Raw genomic sequence first — 20,040 nt, 5'->3', positions numbered from 1 at the left:
TAGCCCAGGCTGGCCTTGAACTCAGAGATCTGCCTGCCTCTGCCACCCAAGCGCTGGAATTAAAGGCATGTGACACCACTGCCTGGCTGTCAAGGTAATCTTTACAGATTATAAAACTTCAGATCATTCCTTTTAATTCTCATTAGAGTGTAAAGTCCTTAGAATGAATGCCTTTATTATCTGACCTGTGCTTACCTTTCCAACCTTACCTTTTCCCGGCTCATCACAATTTATGCAGCTTTGTAGCTAGGCTTCTGTTCTTCAACTTGACCCCAATTCAAGACATATCCTAGATGAAGCCAGAATTATTTATTCTCCCTGGCCACTTATGCATGTTTTATGCATAAATACTGTAATTATCTATAGTCCAGCTGAGCCATCTAAAAGTAGAACTATAGCAATAAAACCAAGTAAATAATAAAGACACTGCAAATATTTGCAAAGCGAATAGATTCAATACACCAACAAAAGTGACTTATCTGGAAAGTGAGTAAAAATAATTGAGTACAGTCATTAACTTACCTCTGAGACAAAATCTTTCCCACCTCTACAGCATCAGGACCAAATCGACACTTGCTTGTGTGTCAAGATGTTACTTCTACCTTGTATTTTATGTGCTACTTGCTGAGGCTCAATGGAAGAAGAATGAAAAGAACTGCTTGGGCTCGAGAGGACAGTGCAGCAGTTTTTGCTGCTCTTGCTAAGGACCCAAGTTCAAGTCCCAGCACCCATGTCAGAAGGCTCACAACTGCCTATAGCTCCAGGTCGGGGCAAATTGACACCCCCGGTCTCCTGGGGCACTCGTGTGAACACATGCACACACATATACATTATAAATTAATAAAAATAAATCTTTATAAAAGGGAAAAAAACTTCCTTTATATGAGTTTGGTGGCAAATGCCTTTATCTTTACTACCATGGAAGCTGAGACAGGACTGGAGGCTACTTCTCAAGCTCCTCTCTTCAAACAAAACTTTAAAAGAACTAGTGATGTAGTTTCCATAGCAGGGCCTTAGGCTCAATACTCAGCATCAAAAGGAAAAAGAGAGGTGAGAGAGACTGGCTTTAAAATGACTTTTCACCCAAGCTGAGGACCGAACCCAGGGCCTTGGAAGCGCTCTACCACTGCGCCAAATCCCCAACCCCTAAAATGACTTTCAAACCTGCCGTTTTAAAGGAAGAACCACTTTTCAACCTTAGCTGAAATCAAAAATGAAGATAGGCTAACTTTACTGATGGCAGACACTGTCCTAATCTGATTTCAAAGTTTAAATTGGTAGTTATACAGGAAGACTTAACACTAAAAGAGGCTGACAAAATGTCTATCCTAACTCTGAGGAGGCTGAGACAAGAGATGAGGAGTCCTGAGGTAGCCTATGCTACATGAGACCCTATTTCACAAAATAAACAAACTGAGACAGGCCAGGGAGTGGTGGCACATGTCTTTAATCCCAGCACTCGGGAGGCAGAGGCAGGCAGATCTCTGTGAGTTTGAAGCCAGCCTGGTCTACAGAGAGATCCAGGACAAGCACCAAAGCTACACAGAGAAACCCTGTCTAAAGAGTGTAGGTAAATATCCAGTGTGCTTCTGCTATTTTGATTTCTCTGACAGCTTTTCAGAAATCAGCTATTTTGCTGATTGTTTTCAGATACTGCACTTTACAAACAAGATGCTTGGTTTGATGTCTGCATTACTGTTCTCATGAAATATCAGTAAACCACAGTAGAGGTAGAGTTCCTAATAAGAACATGAGAAGGAAAAACATAATGCAAGCAAATAAAACTTGAATACAAAGCTCCATCTACATTCTTTTAATATCAGTATCCTGTTCAGCTTAATTTCTATGTCCACTGTGATTATAAAAATGGCTACTCTATAGGTTGGGGATTTAGCTCAGTGGCAGAGCACTTCCCTAGCAAGCGCAAGGCCCTGGGTTCAGTCCTCAGCTCTGGCAAAAAAAAAAAAAAGGCTACTCTATAGCCAGGCGGTGGTGGTGCACAATTTCGATCCCAGCACTTGAAAGGCAGAACCAGGTGGGTCTCTGTGAGTTCAAGGCCAGCCTGGTCCACAGAGCGAGATCCAGGACAGGCACCAAAACTAAACAATAGAAAACAAAAACAAAAGAAAAGGGGGGGAGGCTATTTTACAAATATTGCCTAAAAAGAGTGAGGGCAATTCTGACACACCTAATTTAGAAATGAAATAGCTTGAGTATAATTTTTTTATGTATTATTACTGTTTTAGCATAATTAGGATATATGACTTGCAACTTAAAGAAAACAGAATAGACCAGATCTGTTTCAGTTTTTTGTTGTTGTTGTTTTTAATGGTTTTTTTTTCTAGACAGGGTTTCTCTGTTGCTTTGTAGGCTGGTGTCAAACTCACAGAGATCTCCCTGCCTCTGCTGGGATTGAAGGCATGTGCCACCACCGCCCCGCCCTTCCCTATACTTTTTGCAATACGTACATGAAATCTTAGAATATGCACAACCCCCAACAACAGCAAGTAACCAGACAAAAACATGGAGGAAAGAGGCAGGCAAACCTAGCCACTATCCTCTCTAACGCCGGCACTATCCTCTCTAACGCCGGTGAACTAAGAAAACCTTCCCGTGCGCCTTTAATCCCAGCCAGCACTTGGGAGGCAGAGGCAGGCGGATCTCTGTAGTTTGAGGCCAGCTTGGACTACAGAATGAGTTCCAGGAAAGGAGCAAAGCTACACAGAGAAACCCTGTCTCAAAAAACAAAACAAAACAAAACAAAACAAAACAGAAAAAGAAAACCTTCCAATTGCCACAGTACTTTGTCTTCAACTTCTTACTAAATTGTTTCTTACTAAATTCCATTTTCATTTGTTTCTTCAACACAAATTACACATTTCATCTGCATAAGCTTAAAAACATGTTTATGTATTTGGATATCCTTTGTTTTTTGAATTCAGAGCGCAAAAATCATGGATGGCTCACGTTTGCATATAACAGCGGGCAAAGGCTTTCTGATCTTCATGAAAGGGCATTCACTGTGTTTTAAAAGGTCACCTACCTGTGATGTTTCTCCAAAACAATCTTGAGATGCTTCTAAGGCAATGTTTAGGTGACTGAAGTAAAGCCTTTTCAGGACACAGGAGCCAAAATCTGTTGTTTCTTTAAATACCCCTTGCCCATTAACATCATGACATCTAGGAAAAGCCAACATAGCCTAAAGTGCTTCATAAAAACAATTCTGAGTATCTTCCAACTAATTGTCATATGTAAATTTTATAGAAAATATATTAAACAATTATTACATCATGAGAATTATAGCTAGTAATAAAAGTGCTTAGTAAACTATCTTAAACAATTAGTAAAAGTCAGGAGGTATTAACCCATCATAAAACACAAACGTTTTGGACAATTAATCTCTTAACATAAATCCCGAGTAAACTTGGGAATGTTAAAGCTAACCCAATAATGTTAGAGGGAGCAAAAATTAAGAAATTGACTGTTTTTCTTCCCAGCTTGTCCGTACGCTACACATCCCTCCCTTTCTAACACTAAAATGAAAGTGATGGTAAGTTTTTTTTTTCTCTGATCTATACTCGTAGGCAGCACGAAGAGATGTAAATCCCAAAAGTGAACTTAATGCATATAGTTTTCCAAACTATGTATGAGTTTAAAAGATCAGAATTACTAAAACTGGTAAAAAAAATAAAATAAAATAAAGGGTCTGCATACACACACTTTAAAAGGCAGCAATGAGAACGAATAACTCTAGAAGAGTAAGAAAAAATTCACAAGAATGGTAAAATTACAGAGGAAAACTTAACAAATTCTACAGTCAGGATGAAAAATATAAGTAACAAGACTCCTCAAGATGTTATGAGTATTTCTTTTACGAGTGTTCCTTTCCTCTAATAACCTAAGTGAATTTCCCATAAAGCAAGACATTCTGGTGCTAGGGAAAAAAAAAAAAAAGCAAATATTAATGACATCTGGGGCTGCTGGTATTCCGTCAAAAGACCTCCTAGACTGTACTTGATTTCCCTAGCTGACCCGAATCCATGGCACACTCGTGTTCGAAAGCAGTCCATCCAATAATCTAAAGCAATCTGAGAAAACAGCGGTGGAGTGCGGCACATGACAACTGCCGACGAACACAGAGAAGACAAATAAGTGGTTCTGCAAAGTTAAACTCAGGGGCCGAGTCGTGACGCTCCAGGGAGCCCCAGCGACACACCCAGGGCAGACCGCCACGTTAAGGATACAGCTCTTGCGAGGCGGAGAGGGTTCTCGCCAACTCTGACTGCTGCCGAATCCGGATCCCGCTCCTCCGCCCAGGGGAGGTCTGCACCCCGGCTTGCCTCCTCGCTCCCCCACTCCTCGCCCCCGACTCCACCGACTCCCACCCCGGTAAGGCCTGCCTCGAAAGCGGAAACGGTCCAGGGCGATGTGGCTCCGCTCCCAGAAGGACGGTCGGGGGCTGCTTTCCGACAGGGAGCCCGAAGGCATCCGCACCGGGGGCGGATGAGTCCGGAACGGTTCTTTGGGTCGGTAGCTGCTGGGTCCCCTGAGGTGGCCCCGCTCAGACGGGTGCCGCGAGCGTGAGAAATTCCTCAGCGGCTGCTGAGATGAAGACGAGGACGACGACGAGCCGCCGCCGCCGCCGCCGCCGCCCCCCCCGGATCCACCGCCCCGGGGCGGGTGGGGAGGCCTCCGCCGCGGGTACGGTAACAGCCCGCCGCCGCTACTGCTGGTGCTGCTGCTCCGGCTCCGGATCTGGCTGTTGTTGTCGTCGTCGCTGATCTCCCCATCCTCAAGCTCCCCTTCTTCCTTCGGGGAGAGGCCGCTAGAGGCCGGGGTCGAAGTATCAGCAGCGGTCGCCATCCGGGGGAGCAGCGCCGTTCGCACCCCCTTAGCCCTCTGTCCGGGGACCCGCCCGCCCGCTGCTTTCCCCTTGCTCCTCTCCCCACTCTGTCCTAACGGGCCGGGCAGGCGCGGCCCTTCCCGTGCTCGGACGCCTCGCAGGTCCTGCTCCCCAACTTCCCCGCACCCCAGATCTCTCGCTTGCTCGCTCGCCGGACCGTCGCTCAGCCAGTACCCTCTCCTAGCGCCCCCTTGCTGCTCTTCCGCCTCGCGAGAAAGGAGCCGTGGAGGAGGCCGTGTCCCGAGCGTCATTTCCGGCGGCACGCCGGAAGGAGGCGACTTCCGAGTCTCGCGAGGACGGGGGGGAGAAAAAGCACGACGGGCGCGGTGCACGCTGGGATTTGTAGTCCGCTCCGGCGCAAGGCTTTGCCCTTGGTTTCCCCCCCACCATCCACCTTACCACCATAACTGTCCCCTGGCATCCTGGCTGAGAGGGCAGGGTCAGTGTCCGGGTAGCGGGCCTGCTCTTAGGGTGGCAGAGCTGAGTTTTTTCAGTGCCCTTCGTTGGTGGGCAAGACACCGGCCATCTTCTCCTTGCTCGGGCGCCCCGAGCTGAGACTCAGTCTACCTACTCTCTTTGGGACCCCGGGGTGGGCGCCATGTTGGTGAAGGCGAGCGTCTGCCCCGGGAGCGCGGGGACCGTTGGCTCTGCGGGCCGACACCGGCCATACTAATAAAGGAAGAGGGGAGTGGGGCCATCCCCGCACACCATCCCGCCCACCCCTGCCGTGTGCACGCCCCCCTCTGCCCACCCGGCGTCCCCACCCCACCGGGCACCGAGCTCGATCGCTGCCGCGCCTGGTTTTGCCTTTTGCGCGGTGCCGGCGGCGGCGGCGGCAGCCTGGGCGGGCTGCGCCCGAGGAGTGGCGTCGGGGAGCGCCGGATGAGGGGCCGGGGGAGATGCCGACCAATTGCGCCGCGGCGGGCTGCGCCGCGACCTACGACAAGCACATTAACGTCAGCTTCCACAGGTAACCTGGGCCGGGGAGTCGGGGGGCCGCGGGCACGGGGCCGGGGACGGCGGGGGCGCTGCGGTCCAGGGCACCGCGGTGCTCCGACCTGCGTCCCTCGCCCGGCCGCTGAGACTAGCAGTGGCGTGGGGGGACATCGCTGGTGTGTCCTTTTGTTGGGGGTGAGTTCGCGCGGCTGGAAACCTTTCTTCTCTCCTCCTCCGGGGAACGTGTCCCCGATTCCCGACGAGAAATCCGGATCCTTGTGAATGAGACACCACCTCGCCCCCTTCCATTAGGAAGTGATGGGCATGCCTTTATTTTTCTCCTCTTTGAGGTTCGTATCTTAGACCATGCCTTGAGACGAATGACGCCAGACGGGGGGGAAAAGATCATTTCCCGTTCACGCCAACAAATCACTTTAAAAAGCCTCGCTGTGTCCACCGAGTTAAAATTAGGGAAATTTTTCGCTAGCTGAGTTGACGTGGGAAACGGTTTCGAATAGGCACACGCAGTGACCGCTGAGGAACTGAGTCATCACTGACGGCCCTGTCATTAAGCGGTGTTTACCAAAGCTCGAACAAAAGCTTTCTCTTGACCAGAATCATAAAATGAACCTAACGTTCTGCTTAAGTCAAACTCTGCAGTGCCTTGAATATTAACAGGTACTCGGGAAATGCTCATCTTTCCTGCAAGAACTGCCACCCTCCTGAAGAAAAGAAATAGCAAAAACTTGAGTGAAAACAGTTCTGCTTTTTATATACCGCACCATATGAATTGTGATCTTAGAATATAGAAAATGCCTTTGGTCTTTTCCCTACCTCTCCATTACTAAGTGCATCCCCCTGACTAAAAGCTGCCACTTTAAAAAAAAAAATCCTTCTGATGTTTGTTTTAAAACTACTTCATGCAAATGTAATGCTTTATTCATTCTTACAGCTGGTCCCTAATTGCCTGACATTATGCTAATGATGGAGAAAGTTCTTACCCTCGGGAACTTTAGAATTGAATAGAGAGAGGAGTAAGACATAATTACAGCTGAGTGCCACAGAAAAGACATTCAGAGAAACCTAATTTAGCCTTGGAAAGTCAAAGGACACTTCACAAAAGAGGTGACGTGTCAAATGAGACCAGAGGATGACATGGGTTTGGTCCTCTGTACTAACGCCCATTTCTGTTTTGTTCCAAGAGTACTTGAGAAGCCCTGAAGAATGAAAGAATGGCATGATTAGATTTACATAATCAAAAGCCTTCTGGCTGCAGTGTAGAGTTAAGAGTGATACTTAAAGCATCACCAGAGATGGATGTGATGAGAAAGGAGCCTATTATAGAATGTTAATTTCTCTGCTGTTGCCTTCACAGGGAATTTATGCTAGATGTCAACTGAACTGAATACTGCTGCTTAGTTGTGGGCACTGGAGCACTGAATGAGAGGAAGTGAGAGAGATGAATAAGAGGAAAATGGGAAGCTATAACAAAAGGGAGCCCAAGCCTGTGTGGTGATACATGTCTGTAATCTCAGAAATGAGAACAAAGAGGCTGGGTGTCATTAATTTGAGGCCAGCCTGAGGTACACAGACCCTGACTCAAAATAAAATTTACATAAACGTAGGGAATCCATTCAATGGTCTAGAATAGGGTGCTATTGGCAGCAAGGGTGAAGAGAAGTAGACATATTTTGAGAAGTGTTGGAGGTGAATTTATTGGATTTGGTGATCTGGTGTGGAAGATGAAAGGGAGGAGTCTAGCCACTAAAAGCGGTGTTAAGTGATGCACAGTGGAGAGCGGGGTGTGGTGGCTCACGGCTATAATCTTAGAATACAGAAAGCTGAGCCAAGAGGATCCACCTCAAGTTCAAGGCCTGTCGAGCACAGAATAAAACTCTGGGTCAAGAAAAAAGAAAAGATGCGCAGTGTCTAATATTGTTCTTCTAATACGAAACTAGAGTTTTTATGATAGCTTTAGAAATTTAAGTCTTTATAATTGCTAGGCAGGCACATTCCTATATTCCATGTACATGGGAGTAGGTGGAAGGATCACCATGAGTTCAAAGCCAGCCTGAGTTACAGAATGAATTTGAGGTCTGCCTATAAGATAAGGCCCTGTCTCTAAACACAACAAGCAAAAACAAAGCAAACAAATAAGTGGGTTTTTAAATAGCATTATAATAAAAATATAATCCTGTTTTTATAAATGCAAATAGTATTTAACTTCTCTTGTAGGACTTAGACACCGTGTGTGTGTGTGTGTGTGTGTGTGTGTGTCTGTGTGTGTGTCTGTGTAGACCAGGTTGGCCTTAAACTCAAAGAGAGATCTCTGCCCTGCCTCCCAAGTGTTTCCATTTAAGACATGTTCGACCATGCCTGGCCAACATAGACTTCTTTATCCATCTGCATAAATTGTGTTGTATAGGGGCTGGAGAGATGGCTCATGGGTTAAGAGCGCTTACTGTTCTTGCTGAGGACCTGGGTTTGGTTCCCAGCACCCAGGGGATCCAACCCCTCTTCTGACTTCCTTGGGCTTTTTGCACACATAGATTCCTTCAGGCATGTACACATACAAAATAAAAGTCATTTTTTAAATTGTTGCCTAAATTTATTTCCAATTTTTTATACTTCTTAACCTATTCCAATCTACATCTCCTTCATAACCTTCTAAAATTGCCTCTGTGAACATGACCTGTGTGTCTCATTTTTAATGATGTGATCTTTTTTACTCAGTGAAATAATCTCTACTTTTAAATTTTTCAGTAATTTTGTGAATTTTGTCCTTCGGGTTCCATTGTTTTAATCTCTTCCTATACTCTTACCAAAATGATTCACCTGTGTTTGTCCCACCTGTGATCTATGTTTAGATTCCCCATACAGTAAGAGTCCTTATCTCTAGTGAGTAAAAGACTATTTCCCTGGTCCTCTGCCAGTCCCATAGAGTCAGTATCAGTAGTGAACTGCCATCCAACAGATATACTGATTCCTGTGTTCCCCTTTCCAATAAGAAATACCATCCACCCAACAAGTTGGAAGCCATCCAACTTGATGTATCACTGTTCCCTCTTGACTGGATATTGTAACACTGGTTTACTGGCTTCCATTCATGCATGTCTAACCACTTCTATAATCACTGGTCTATAGCTCCATATTCACAACTGTCTGTCCATGAAAGGGGAAAAGCCCCAATCGTAGTATTTGCCCAGGTTCTAAGGTGCGTCTACTCTCACCAAGCTTGTTTTCAAGCCACTGATATGGCATGACTGATTGTGGAGATAAGAAGAGATGTACAATATCACACTAATTGATCGTGGGTCTACCATGTAGATGCAGTAGACATAACTAACTTTAAAAATAGGAATTGAGGCTGGAGAGAAGGCTCAGCAGCTGAGAATGTGTGCTGGCCTTCCAGAGCACCTGAATCAGGCAGCTCAATCTGTAACTCCAGCTCTAAGGGATCTAACTTGTGGCCTCCTTGGAACCCTGGGTTTGTGTGTGTGTACATATCTGCACAAACACACATGATTAAAAAAATGAATCTTTTTTTTTTTAAAGTTATTAGTAAATGTTAGGAAATCAGTCTTTAAGCACGGTTGTGTTTCACAGCTGATTCTGTCACATTGCAGTTCAGCCCTTTTGGCTTGTCAGTGACACTTGGAATGCATTAGAAGGCCTCCATATTTATTTCGGGTCCTGCTCCCGAGATAGTCCTGTAACTTCACTACTCCCCCTTAGGGTCCTTTCGTAGAGCCTTCTGAATAAATCAGCATGTCCTACTCCATACAGCTCCATACTTACTCCTTTACAAAAGACCTACCATGCCACTAAGCTAAGCACTTAACATGTTCTAATCTTTAAAAGAAATATGTGTATGTATTCGAATTTGCAGACATGCACATGGAGACCAAGCCAACCTGCTGGTATTCTTCAGGCACCTTTTTTTTTTTTTTGGTCTGAGACAGGGTCTCATTGACCTGAAACTTTCCAAACTTGGTCACTGAAACAGGGATCCACCAGAGCTATCTTCTTATCCCTTAGAAACCTTTCTACCTTACATATAGATAGTAGAAATAAAATACCTAGGGCTGGAGATATACCTCATCAATGGTGGATACTTATTTAGTATATATGAGACCCTGGTTTTGATCCTAGCACCACTAACTCCAAAACAGGGGTTTTAACTAAAAAAGTCACGTAAATTTGCCTGTTGTGTCCAGATATTGTGCCGAGGAACTAGCTTGGTTGTCCAACAACAACATTCTCAGCCACTCTGCTAATATGTTAAGACTACATGACTGTTTACCTTCTCAATTATGGTATACACTCAGAGAGTAGGCTTTTTTTTTTTATTACCACCATGTCTACAATGCCTAAGAATGTAAGAGGTATTCAACTGTTTATTTAAAATGCAAGAAAAATAGCATCACTCAAACTATTGCCAGACAGTGGTGGCACACACCTTTAATCCCAGCACTCGGGAGGCAGAGACAGGCAGATCTCTGTGAGTTCGAGGCCAGCCTGGTCTACAAAGAGAGTTCCAGGAAAGGCCCAAAGCTACACAGAGAAACCCTGTCTCGAAAAACCAAAAGAAAAACAAACAAAAAACCCTGGGTGTGTTGTGGACAAGTATATATCCATCTGTTAACCACCATGTGAATTTGTTAATATTTGCAAAATTTTTTTTGTTACTTAAATTTAGCCAGTGAGATACATCTACCTTTAAAATATACTGTGAAAAATCCAAATAACATTCAAGGACTGGGCAAAGTTGCATAGGCCTGTAATCCACAGGAGGTCAAGGTCATCCTCAGCTACATAGTAAGTTTGTTGTCAACATGGGTGCATTAGAGTCCCAAAAACAAAACAGGAAACACCTGTAAAGCATAATTAAAAATAATTATCTCTGCAAATTCAAGGACAGCCTGGGCTACAGAGCGAAATCCAGAACTGGTACCAAACCCTGTCTGGGGGTGAGAGGGATGCTTTAAAAGCCAGCTGTGGTGATACAGGCCCATCATCCCAGCACTCAAGATGGAAACCAAAGAGTCCCCCAATAATACTTGCTGCTCGTCTTTACTGATTCCCTAGTAAAATTAGATACACTTAACTAGGCTTGACAAACCATTGAATGATATGAGTTCTTTGAAATGAGAACAGATTAGGAGGTAAGTGTTAAGCCAAATGCAGCTGCTCACTCACGTAATCCCACCACTTGAAAGGCAAGGCAGGTTGGCCGCAGAGTTTCAGGTTAGCCATGGACTACAATAGTGTGCTGCAGTCCAGCCTGGCTTAGATGAGTAGGACCTGTCTCAAAGAGCTCAGAGAGCAGAGGGGACTGAGAACTAAGCAAGGTTGGTAAGTTTATCAGAAAACATCTTCTAATGAAATGAAAAATGTTTTGAACAGTGGGGTGAGAGCAAATCTTCAGGGCATGTCTGTTGTGAGGAAGGATATTTAGAGTAAATTTGGGCTTTCATCTCTGCTCCTTGTCACCGGCAATGTGTGGAAATCTAATTCCATACATGTGATAAGCCTTCTGCACCACATGATCTCACATGGATTTTACGGGGTTTTTCTGAAACACAAATTAGTACATATAGAGGATATAGTAATCAAACTAAAGAAGACTTAGGAGCTGGTAGAAAGGTTCATCAGGCAAAGACACTTGCATGCATATCAATCTGAATTCAATCCCAGAACCCATGCCAAGGTTGAAAGGGAAAGCCAGCTCCACCAGCGTAGCCTCACCTTTGCAAGCTGGCACACATGCCCATACACATATATCATACACGTATAGTACCAAAGGGATCTTTTGAACATTCATATATTTATTGTTTGTCTTTGAGAGAGAAAGACTGTGTGGACATGCCATGGCCTGCCTGTGAAAAGGACAACTTGTGGGAGTGGGTTTTTCTCCTTCCACCATGTGGTTCCAGGAAATCAAACTCAGGTTATGAGGTTCAGTGGTAAAGGTCCTTACCTAATGAGTCATCGCACTGTCCCTAAATGAAAAAACAGGCCGGGCGGTGGTGGCGCACGCCTTAAATCCCAGCCAGCACTCGGGAGGCAGAGGCAGGCGAATCTCTGAGTTTGAGGCCAACCTGGACTACAGAGGGAGTTCCAGGAAAGGCGCAAAGCTACACAGAGAAACTCTGTCTCGAAAAAAGAAAAAGAAAGGAAAAAAAAAAAAGAAAACGAAAGAATTGTAATTGAAATTTAACTATATGTGGGTGTTCATTCTTACGTTTCCAAGTCAATTAACAAAGCTAGAATTATTAGAATTTTCAAAAACAGCCCTTTATATTTGTGTCTTCCGTAAGCAGAATGTGTTGGATGGATCTATCTTTTGAATTTGAAATAAATATGAAAGAAAAGGATAGCTTACAGATCATCTCTTTTTTCCTGCTATGCTCCATAGCTCCAGAATTTTTTAATATGTTCTATATTTGTATGAATATATCAAATTTTTGTTGAGTTCTTATTGTTTACAAGGCATGGTCAAAGATAAACAGATAAATAACAATAATTGCTTACCTCAAGAAACTTACAACTTTGGGGCCAGCAAGATGGCTCAGCATATTATTGCCATGCAAGCCTTAGAAACTGAGTTCCATGTCCAGAACCCATGGTGGAAAGAGAGAATTCCCCAGAAGTTGTTTTCTGACCTCCACATGTTTGCCTGCACATGCACGCGCGCGCGCGCACACACACACACACACACACACACACACACACACACGAAGTTGTCTTTGAAAATATATAACTTGTACCACTGGAAACTATAATGGAGAGAGTATAAAACAATGATGAACTGTAGGGAAGACAGAAGGGAGTGTACTTGCCCAGATTTTTCTTGTTAAAATGTAACCCTTCACATACCAGATATATTTGTTGCAGCAGTAGATAAAAGCAACGTGAAATTACTCCTGCTTGTGATGGTTCCGCATAGGAGTCTTATTTGTACTTCAGTTATTGCCCTTGCTAAGGGCTAGGTTGGAAGGACTGTCTCTTTTTAAAGTCTTGGAAATTAAACCTACTAATTAGGTTTTCACTAATCTTTATAGTGTAACGATGATTATGAATTGGCATCTGGAGATGGTGTAAGTTTGACACAGATGAGGGACTTTTAAATCTGTTAAGTACACCACTAGGAGAGCTGGAATTTGAGCTGCTTCTCATCTGCTTGTTTTAAGGTTTCCTTTGGATCCTAAAAGAAGAAAAGAATGGGTTCGCCTGGTTAGGCGCAAAAATTTCGTGCCAGGAAAACACACTTTCCTCTGTTCAAAGCACTTTGAAGCCTCCTGTTTTGATCTAACAGGACAGACTCGACGACTTAAGATGGACGCTGTTCCAACCATTTTTGATTTCTGTACCCATATAAAGTCTATGGTAGGTGATGCCACCCTCCTTTCTTAGACCGCGCCTTAGGTCCTCTTGCTTTTCGTTTGTGCAAGTGACACTGTGCTAAAATGAGTGTGTAATGACACACCTCAGAACAGCAGTAGAACTTCCACTCTTGTGTAATAAAGGTACAGGCTAGAGCTAGAACTCAGGCTGCCTGACTCCAGTTCTGCTTCCTCTGTGAAGTCCAAACAAATTTCAGACGGTGGACTTCTGGATGTCCAAAATTAAGGATGCTGAGCCGGGTGAAAACCTATGCAAATCCTCAAAGTATGAAACACTTGTGGTCCCAGGCACCTTGCAAATAGGGTACCAGAATTGCAGCCTTACATAACTAAAAAGTGTTGGTCATTATCAGTAAATGTACCGTTGGCAAAAAGAAAAAGAACTAGCAATGAAGCCTTCAGATGATAGGTGATGTGCTAGTTAAGTACTTAAAGAACACTTACTCAGTTATGCCAAGAGATGGTGGTTCAGTTGAGGCTTTATAAGAAACTATAGAGTTCATTCTGTTTAGGAGTGAGGCCTTAGGAGTTTGGAACACTGGAGGAGGTTTTTGACCCTGCACATGGCAGTTTAGGTACATGATAAAACTAAAGCCAGGGGCTTAGGAGATGAGTAAGAAATTACGAAATGTTGATTTGTTTGAAAGAAAAGAGAGAATGAGGTACACAGTGAATGAGTTAAAACAAGTTTAAGCCAGGCTCGTGGTGCATACCCTTGATCCCAGCACTCAGAGGCAGAAACATTTGGAGCGCTGTGAGTTAGAGGCCAACCAGGTCTGTATACTGAGTTCCGGGGTGGCCAGAGCTACATTCTAAGATCCCGTCTCAAAAACAAAACAAAAAAACAGAACCACTTGGTTTAAGGCTGGGAATACAGCTCTGTGGTGGAGTGTGTCCAAAGTGATGCCCAGCACCAGAGGAAAGAGACAAAGGAGAAAGAAGGAAGCATTGATGTGATTAGGTAAGATCTGATTAGAGAAGAAAAACTGAGAAAGTCACCTAAAGAAAGGGCAAGGTGGAAAACGCAGAGGGTTTGGAAAAAGGGTGTCTTCCCACTGGGGAAGAAAAAGCTATTGTGTAACTGTGACATTTGAATTTGGAAGTGTACATGAGTTAATGTTTTAATGGGTGAGAAGGTTGTATATTGCTGCTGCTGCTGCTGCTGCTGCTGCTGCTGCTGCTGCTGCTGCTGCTGCTGCAGATGTTAGAAAAGCTACAGGACATCAAGGGCTTTCTTATTTCTAAATCTTCCAAATTTGAGCACCTCAAATAGTTCCTGACCCTGAGTATGCACTCAAATATTGAAATTGAAATGTGCCATCAACTGGCACAGGGAATGCACATTTGTAATTCAAGTTCTCAGGATGCAGAGGCAGGAGGAGCAGTTCATCTGCTGCATAGAAAAGTCGACACCAACCAGGGCTACGTGAGGCCTTATCTCCAGGAAAGGAAAGAAGGAACCGTATTTCTGACATTCTGATCATTTGTTATCCAATAACTATTAAACTTTTCATTATGCCACAATCTGTTAGATGTTGAGGAAATGAAAAGCAAAGGGAGACTGCCTTTTCTCTAGGACGAGAGGCCAGCTGTAGGTTTTATGATAGTAGGAACTATAATTTATTCAACATTATTTCCCCAGAAATTAATGGTTCAGTAAGTGGTTGGGTTGGTTTTTGCTTTGCTTTTTATTGTTGTTGTTTTGTTTTGTTTTGTTTTTCTCTTTTGAAGAGACAGTCTTGCTATTGAGGTAGCCCAAGGTATCTTCAAACTCTAGCCCAAGCTATTCTTTTTTTGTTTGTTTTTAAGGTTTATTTTATTTTGTGTGTATTAGTGTTTTGCTTGAGTGTATATCTGCACCACAGGTATGCCTGGTGCCTTGCAGACCAGAAGAGGGCCTTGGATCTCCTGGAAAAATGGAGTCATGACCAGTTGCTAGCCACCATATAAGGGGTGGAAATCAAATCTGGGTCTTTTGGAAGAGCAACCAATGCTCTCAACTACTGAGCTATCCTCCAGCCCTACAAGCTACTTATGAACTAGCTGCCCTGCCTCTGCCTCTAAAATGCAAAAATTTTTTCTTTATATTTTGGCTTTTTTGAGACAGTTTCACTGTGTAGCTCTGGGCTAGCCTCAAATTTATGGCACACCTGCCTCAGCCTCCTGAATGCAGGGATCACAGTGTGTACCATTCTACCTCGAATGAATGTTGATATAATAAATGAAAGACACAATTAGAAGTAGATGTGACATAACAATAAGTTTTTTAATGTTTCTGGAGTATAGTGAACAAGATCCTTAGCTTTTTGGTTTGGACAAAAAAATTCCTAGCCAGATTTTAAATGTTTGAAGACTTAGTGTTAAGAATTAATAAGTAAATCTGTTTGGGAAACTGATACCTGAGAACATCTCTCTATTTGTGAGTTTTTGTTTAAGTAGATTCCAGGTCTGAATTATTCGTCAAATTGAGGGACTCATACTTAACAAACAGAAGATCAATGCCATAGGTAAATGGAATATCTAAACAAATTCTAGTTTGGTTTTAGTAAAAAGAATTGAATTTTTTAAACCTCCAAAGAATCATATTGAATAATGTGGAAGATACCTCGAGAATCCACTGCTTATTTCTAAATCAGTGTTTTAATGTCTCTGTAGAGAAAGGACATAAGAAAAAGGTAACTAGCCAGGCATGGTGGCACATACCCGCCTTTAATCCCAGCACTCAGGAGATCAAAGCAGGTGGATCTCTGAGTTCAAGGCCACCCTAGTCTACATATCAAGTTCCAGAAGAGCCAGAGCTGTCTGTGTAGAGAGACCCTGTCTCAGAAAAGAAAAGTACAAGGTGACTAGGTTCATTCAATCTACTGAGAAAGTTAAGCCATGGTTACATGAGATAGTATGGTGTTGTTGCCCATTAAACTTTAAAAGCAGTTCTTAAGAGAGCAGTTTAAATACCGTGTTACTCAAAACTGGACACTGTTTACGTATTTGTGATATCCATAATTTATATCAAACTCTCTATTCGGCTCAGAAACTCAAGTCAAGGAATCTTTTGAAGAAAAACGACAGTTTCACTCCAACTGGACCATGTCATTTAAAGCCGAGCAGTAGTCAGCAAGTTCTACTTGAACACAGTTACGCCTTTAGGAACCCTATGGAGGCAAAAAAAAGGATAATCAAACTAGAAAAAGAAATAGCAAGCTTAAGAAGAAAAATGAAAACTTGCCTGCAAAGGGAACGCAGAGCAACTCGAAGGTGGATCAAAGCCACGTGCTTTGTGAAGAATTTAGAAGCAAGTAACATGCTCCCTAAGGGCATCTCAGAACACATTTTACCAGCGGCCTTAAGCAGTCTTCCTTTGGAAGATTTCAAACTTCTTGAACAAGATCAAGAGAAAACATTACCAGTGCTCTAAATCTACAGTAGACAAGAAGATCTGCAATCACGTTTTCCTTCCCAGAGCCTGATGCCCATCTTCATCGTCCATGGTACTTAACGGCAGTTGTACTAAAATCAAGTACTTAAAGTTGTACTTGAAGGAGCAGTCACTACATGACTTCCAGAGGCTTGAGTCTAAGGAAACGAAAAGTTGAATGACAACTTTGAGAACGAGCAGAAGTGCCTTACTGAGGATTATGTTCTTAGACACTGTCTTCGGAAACACCGTTTGCAGGGTGTTTCTGCATGGTTTGTAAACCGCCGTCAAATAGGAATGACCAATGATGTGTTCATATAAGGAAAAGCAGTCCACGCCAAAGTTGGGATATTATATTCTAAAGAACATGCAAGGTAGGAGCTAATCATTAAATGTGAACTTGAAAACTACTGGATTTTGTATTAATTAAATTATTGGGATGGTGGTTGAAAAAATCTATAGAATAAAACCTCTGGGGTATAGGGCAAGTTTTTTTTTTTTTCTTTTTTAACTTTTTGTATTTATTTTTAACCAGTCAAAGTAAGCTTACCATGGCCTTCCTTATGAGAACATTGGGTTTAAAAGTAGGTTGTAAAATAATTTGAAAATAATATTTTTGAATGTGAAATACCTTTGAGACTTCAAATTAGGTGAGGCCTGAATTGCCTCAGACTGGGGAAAACTGGTGAGTTATACTCAGCTTCTAAGAAAACAGACAGAAAATAATGCAGAATTTGGGATCTGGCTTTTACTTTAACAAAATTAATAGATAAGTATATATTATATTTTAATAATAAAAATACTGAATTTCCATCATTATAAATGATAATTTTAGCAAAATTCTTAAGTTATTTCTTTTTTTAAACTAGTTTCTTTTTTTTGTTTGTTTTGTTTTTGGTTTTGTTTAGTTTTTAAGACAGGGTTCCTCTGTGTAGCCCTGACTGTCCTGGAACTTTCTTTGTAGTCCAAGCTGGCCTTGAACTCATAGAGATCCCCCTGCCTCTGCCTCCAGAGTGCTAGGATTAAATGTATACACCACCACTGCCCAGCCTAAACTAGTTTCTAATTGCCTTTTCTATGTCAAAAATAGCTCTTGTTCCCCACTTAATAAATCACAGTATAATTTAGTCACAGGAAAGTACTTTAACTATGCTGTGTTAAGTTAAAACAAAATCAACTTTTTTTTTTTTTTATTTTAGAAGATCAACCTTAATTCCTAATGGAAATAAAATACAGTTCTCTAAAACAATGTGTGTCTCTGTGATGAAGCTATGCAAACGCTGATTATTTGTAAGATAGAAGTACCGAGTTTGGTCCTCTGGCTGCCACTTGCACCTTGGAAAGGCCTGCCTTATGTCACTAAGTGTTCAATTAGAGCTCTTCCTTCGAAAGCTGTGGCTCAGTAATGTAAAAGTGGACTCAGAGAAGTAAGCTGTTTAGTTCTGCTTTGAGTAGGTGAGATTACCGTATGACCGTGACCTGCCTGACCCTAAAGAACTATAAGTCTTTCCTACAAAGAAATGAAATTGGATTGTTTGCCAACTTTTGGGTTGTCTCTTTGTCCCCGAGTTATCAAGCACTCTGTGGTAGGGGATGTCTTCCCTGCAAATGCAATGGTAGGAAGTGTCTCTTTTAGTTTTCATGTGATGCTTATAACAACTATGTTTTACAGTCCTTTTGTAGATGTGATAAACCTTGTTAGTTATCTTAAGAATTGGATGTAGTTCTTCAGATTTGTCATTGTATATTTTTTCCTAATACTGTTCGGATATCTTTATATCACCTCAAATATCAACAGCAAACACACTGACTGTACCTACTTGATAAGCCTAAAATAAGCTGGGTAACTAATACTAACATAACCTATATTCTCCAAGTGTAACCTTATGTGGTTCACCCGTGTACCCCAAGAGTCAACCACTAATTAATGTGGTCCAGTTGCAACCTACATATAGTACCTTCATATCTTAGTATTTTTTTGTCATTAATGTATAACATTATAAAATACAACAAGCTTTTGGCAAATTTTCTTAGTTTTCATTCTTATATATGTTACATTTTAGTTTCTTTGGGGGATTTTGTGTGCTGGGAATTAAACCCAGGGCTTTGTGCACGCATACTACCCCTTAACCATATCCCCAACCTTTCCCATTCATTATTATTTGGCACCATTGAATAAACAATCCACAGCAATTGTAATTTCCTGTGTATTTTCTCCATGTTACTTTCCTGATAGCATGCTTCAAACTCTCCCTACATGAATTTATTAACAATCCCTCTGTCTGTCTTTAAGATAGCTGCATGTCTGAACATGGTAACACACATCTGTTGTTATCTTAGCCATGAAAGGGAAGGGAGTTGAGGTGGGAGAAATGCAAGTTCATGCCAGGCTTTTGAAAACATAAAAGGAATCTTAAAATCCTGTTTGCAGTTTGCTGGTAGCTTTCTTAGTTGACTATATACTATATAGAACAAATGGAATGAGGCCCGAGCGGCATGTGGACAAATGTCTCTAATGCCTGTGCTTAGGAGGACTGGGTAGAAAGATCAGAAACTCAGGGTGACCTATGCTATTGAGACCTTGTTTCAAAAATAAACTAATCAAAATCACAACCGCTTTTCCTCAGTTGTACCTCACAGATCTTCTATTGATCCAGTGTGTCTACAGGCTATTAGCCTTTACAAGAGGGAGAAACACACACACACACACACAGCTGAAGGTTAGGAGCCGATATGAAGAGAAATATTGGGCTGGGAGATGTGGTTTATGTTCAGCATGCACGAAGCCCAGGGTTGAAACTCCAACACCCAAAAAGGGGGTAAACACAACATTGTCAGCCCTTAAGTTGCTGTAAACTTCACCAAAGAAACAGTATTTAGAATATGAGATGAAGTCTATAAAAGAAATCGGTGTAAAATGCTTTGGTACACACTGTTGGGTGGAAACGCAATGGAAAACATAGGAACTTTAGACCTTCTTACAACCAAGTGATTTTCTTTTTAAATAAAACAGATTTCTTCTCAGAATGACTTATCAAAGGAGAGTTGAACACTAGAGTTTGGTCTGTGAGCTCAGTGTTACTTGGGTTGTAAGACGTACCCTTTAAAAAAAACTGAGCAAAATTGTAATGATAGCTTTGCTGACGGAAAACAGCTATAAGTAGGTCAAAGCTAAGTACTGGAGTATTTGCATTTGAAACTTGATATTTTGGGGGAAAATAACCATGTTGACAGGTTTCTGAAAAACATTTTTTTTTTTTTTTTTTGAGCTGAGGACCGGACCCAGGGCCATGACTGAGCTAAATCCCCAACCTGAAAAGTATTTTTTAAAAAATCACCCATTCTTCCTCTTTTTCCTACAAGCTGGGTTCCCACAAGAA

At 42.5% G+C, this 20,040-nt stretch overlaps 3 protein-coding genes across 6 annotated transcripts in view; 2 read left to right on the top strand and 1 right to left on the bottom strand.

Moving 5' to 3' along the window:
- The window catches only part of Zfc3h1 (zinc finger C3H1-type containing), a 56,518-nt gene extending 50,911 nt beyond the window's left edge, over nt 1–5,607 (bottom strand). The window contains exon 1 of one of the 2 annotated variants that reach the window (XM_036169676.1): nt 4,245–5,607. In XM_036169676.1, the coding sequence (XP_036025569.1) occupies nt 4,245–5,154 (910 nt within the window). In that variant the 5' untranslated portion in view covers nt 5,155–5,607. The remainder of the gene's footprint in view (nt 1–4,244) is intronic. The other variant, XM_036169677.1, reaches the window with a different exon arrangement.
- Nucleotides 5,250–19,944, top strand: Thap2 (THAP domain containing 2). 2 transcript variants are annotated; one of them, XR_004943269.1, is made up of 4 exons: nt 5,250–5,873; nt 13,033–13,228; nt 16,277–17,034; nt 17,860–19,944. XR_004943269.1 is itself a non-coding variant. In XM_036169681.1 (3 exons), exons 1-3 carry the CDS (start codon nt 5,803–5,805, stop codon nt 16,658–16,660), a joined length of 651 nt encoding a protein of 216 aa, XP_036025574.1. In that variant the 5' UTR covers nt 5,250–5,802; the 3' UTR covers nt 16,661–17,475. The 2 variants fall into 2 exon arrangements, 1 of the variants encoding a protein (XP_036025574.1); XM_036169681.1 differs by lacking the exon at nt 17,860–19,944 and having other exon boundaries at nt 16,277–17,475.
- The window catches only part of Tmem19 (transmembrane protein 19), a 42,665-nt gene continuing 28,438 nt past the window's right edge, over nt 5,814–20,040 (top strand). The window contains exon 1 of one of the 2 annotated variants that reach the window (XM_036169679.1): nt 5,814–5,873. The gene's annotated coding sequence lies outside the window, so the exon portion shown is untranslated. The remainder of the gene's footprint in view (nt 5,874–20,040) is intronic. The other variant, XM_036169678.1, reaches the window with a different exon arrangement.

Source organism: Onychomys torridus, chromosome 20, assembly GCF_903995425.1.
Source record: "Onychomys torridus chromosome 20, mOncTor1.1, whole genome shotgun sequence".
Lineage (NCBI taxonomy): Eukaryota > Metazoa > Chordata > Mammalia > Rodentia > Cricetidae > Onychomys > Onychomys torridus.
Note: the sequence above shows the minus strand (reverse complement) of the source record. Positions and strands in the feature narration are given on the sequence as shown.

Coding starts and splice junctions, on each gene's coding strand:
- Thap2 (XM_036169681.1), top strand. CDS start 5,803: ATGCCGACCAATTGCGCCGCGGCGGGCTGCGCCGCGACCTACGACAAG. Junction 5,874..13,032: donor ATTAACGTCAGCTTCCACAG/GTAACCTGGGCC, acceptor GCTTGTTTTAAG/GTTTCCTTTGGATCCTAAAA. Junction 13,229..16,276: donor GTACCCATATAAAGTCTATG/GTAGGTGATGCC, acceptor TATTCGGCTCAG/AAACTCAAGTCAAGGAATCT.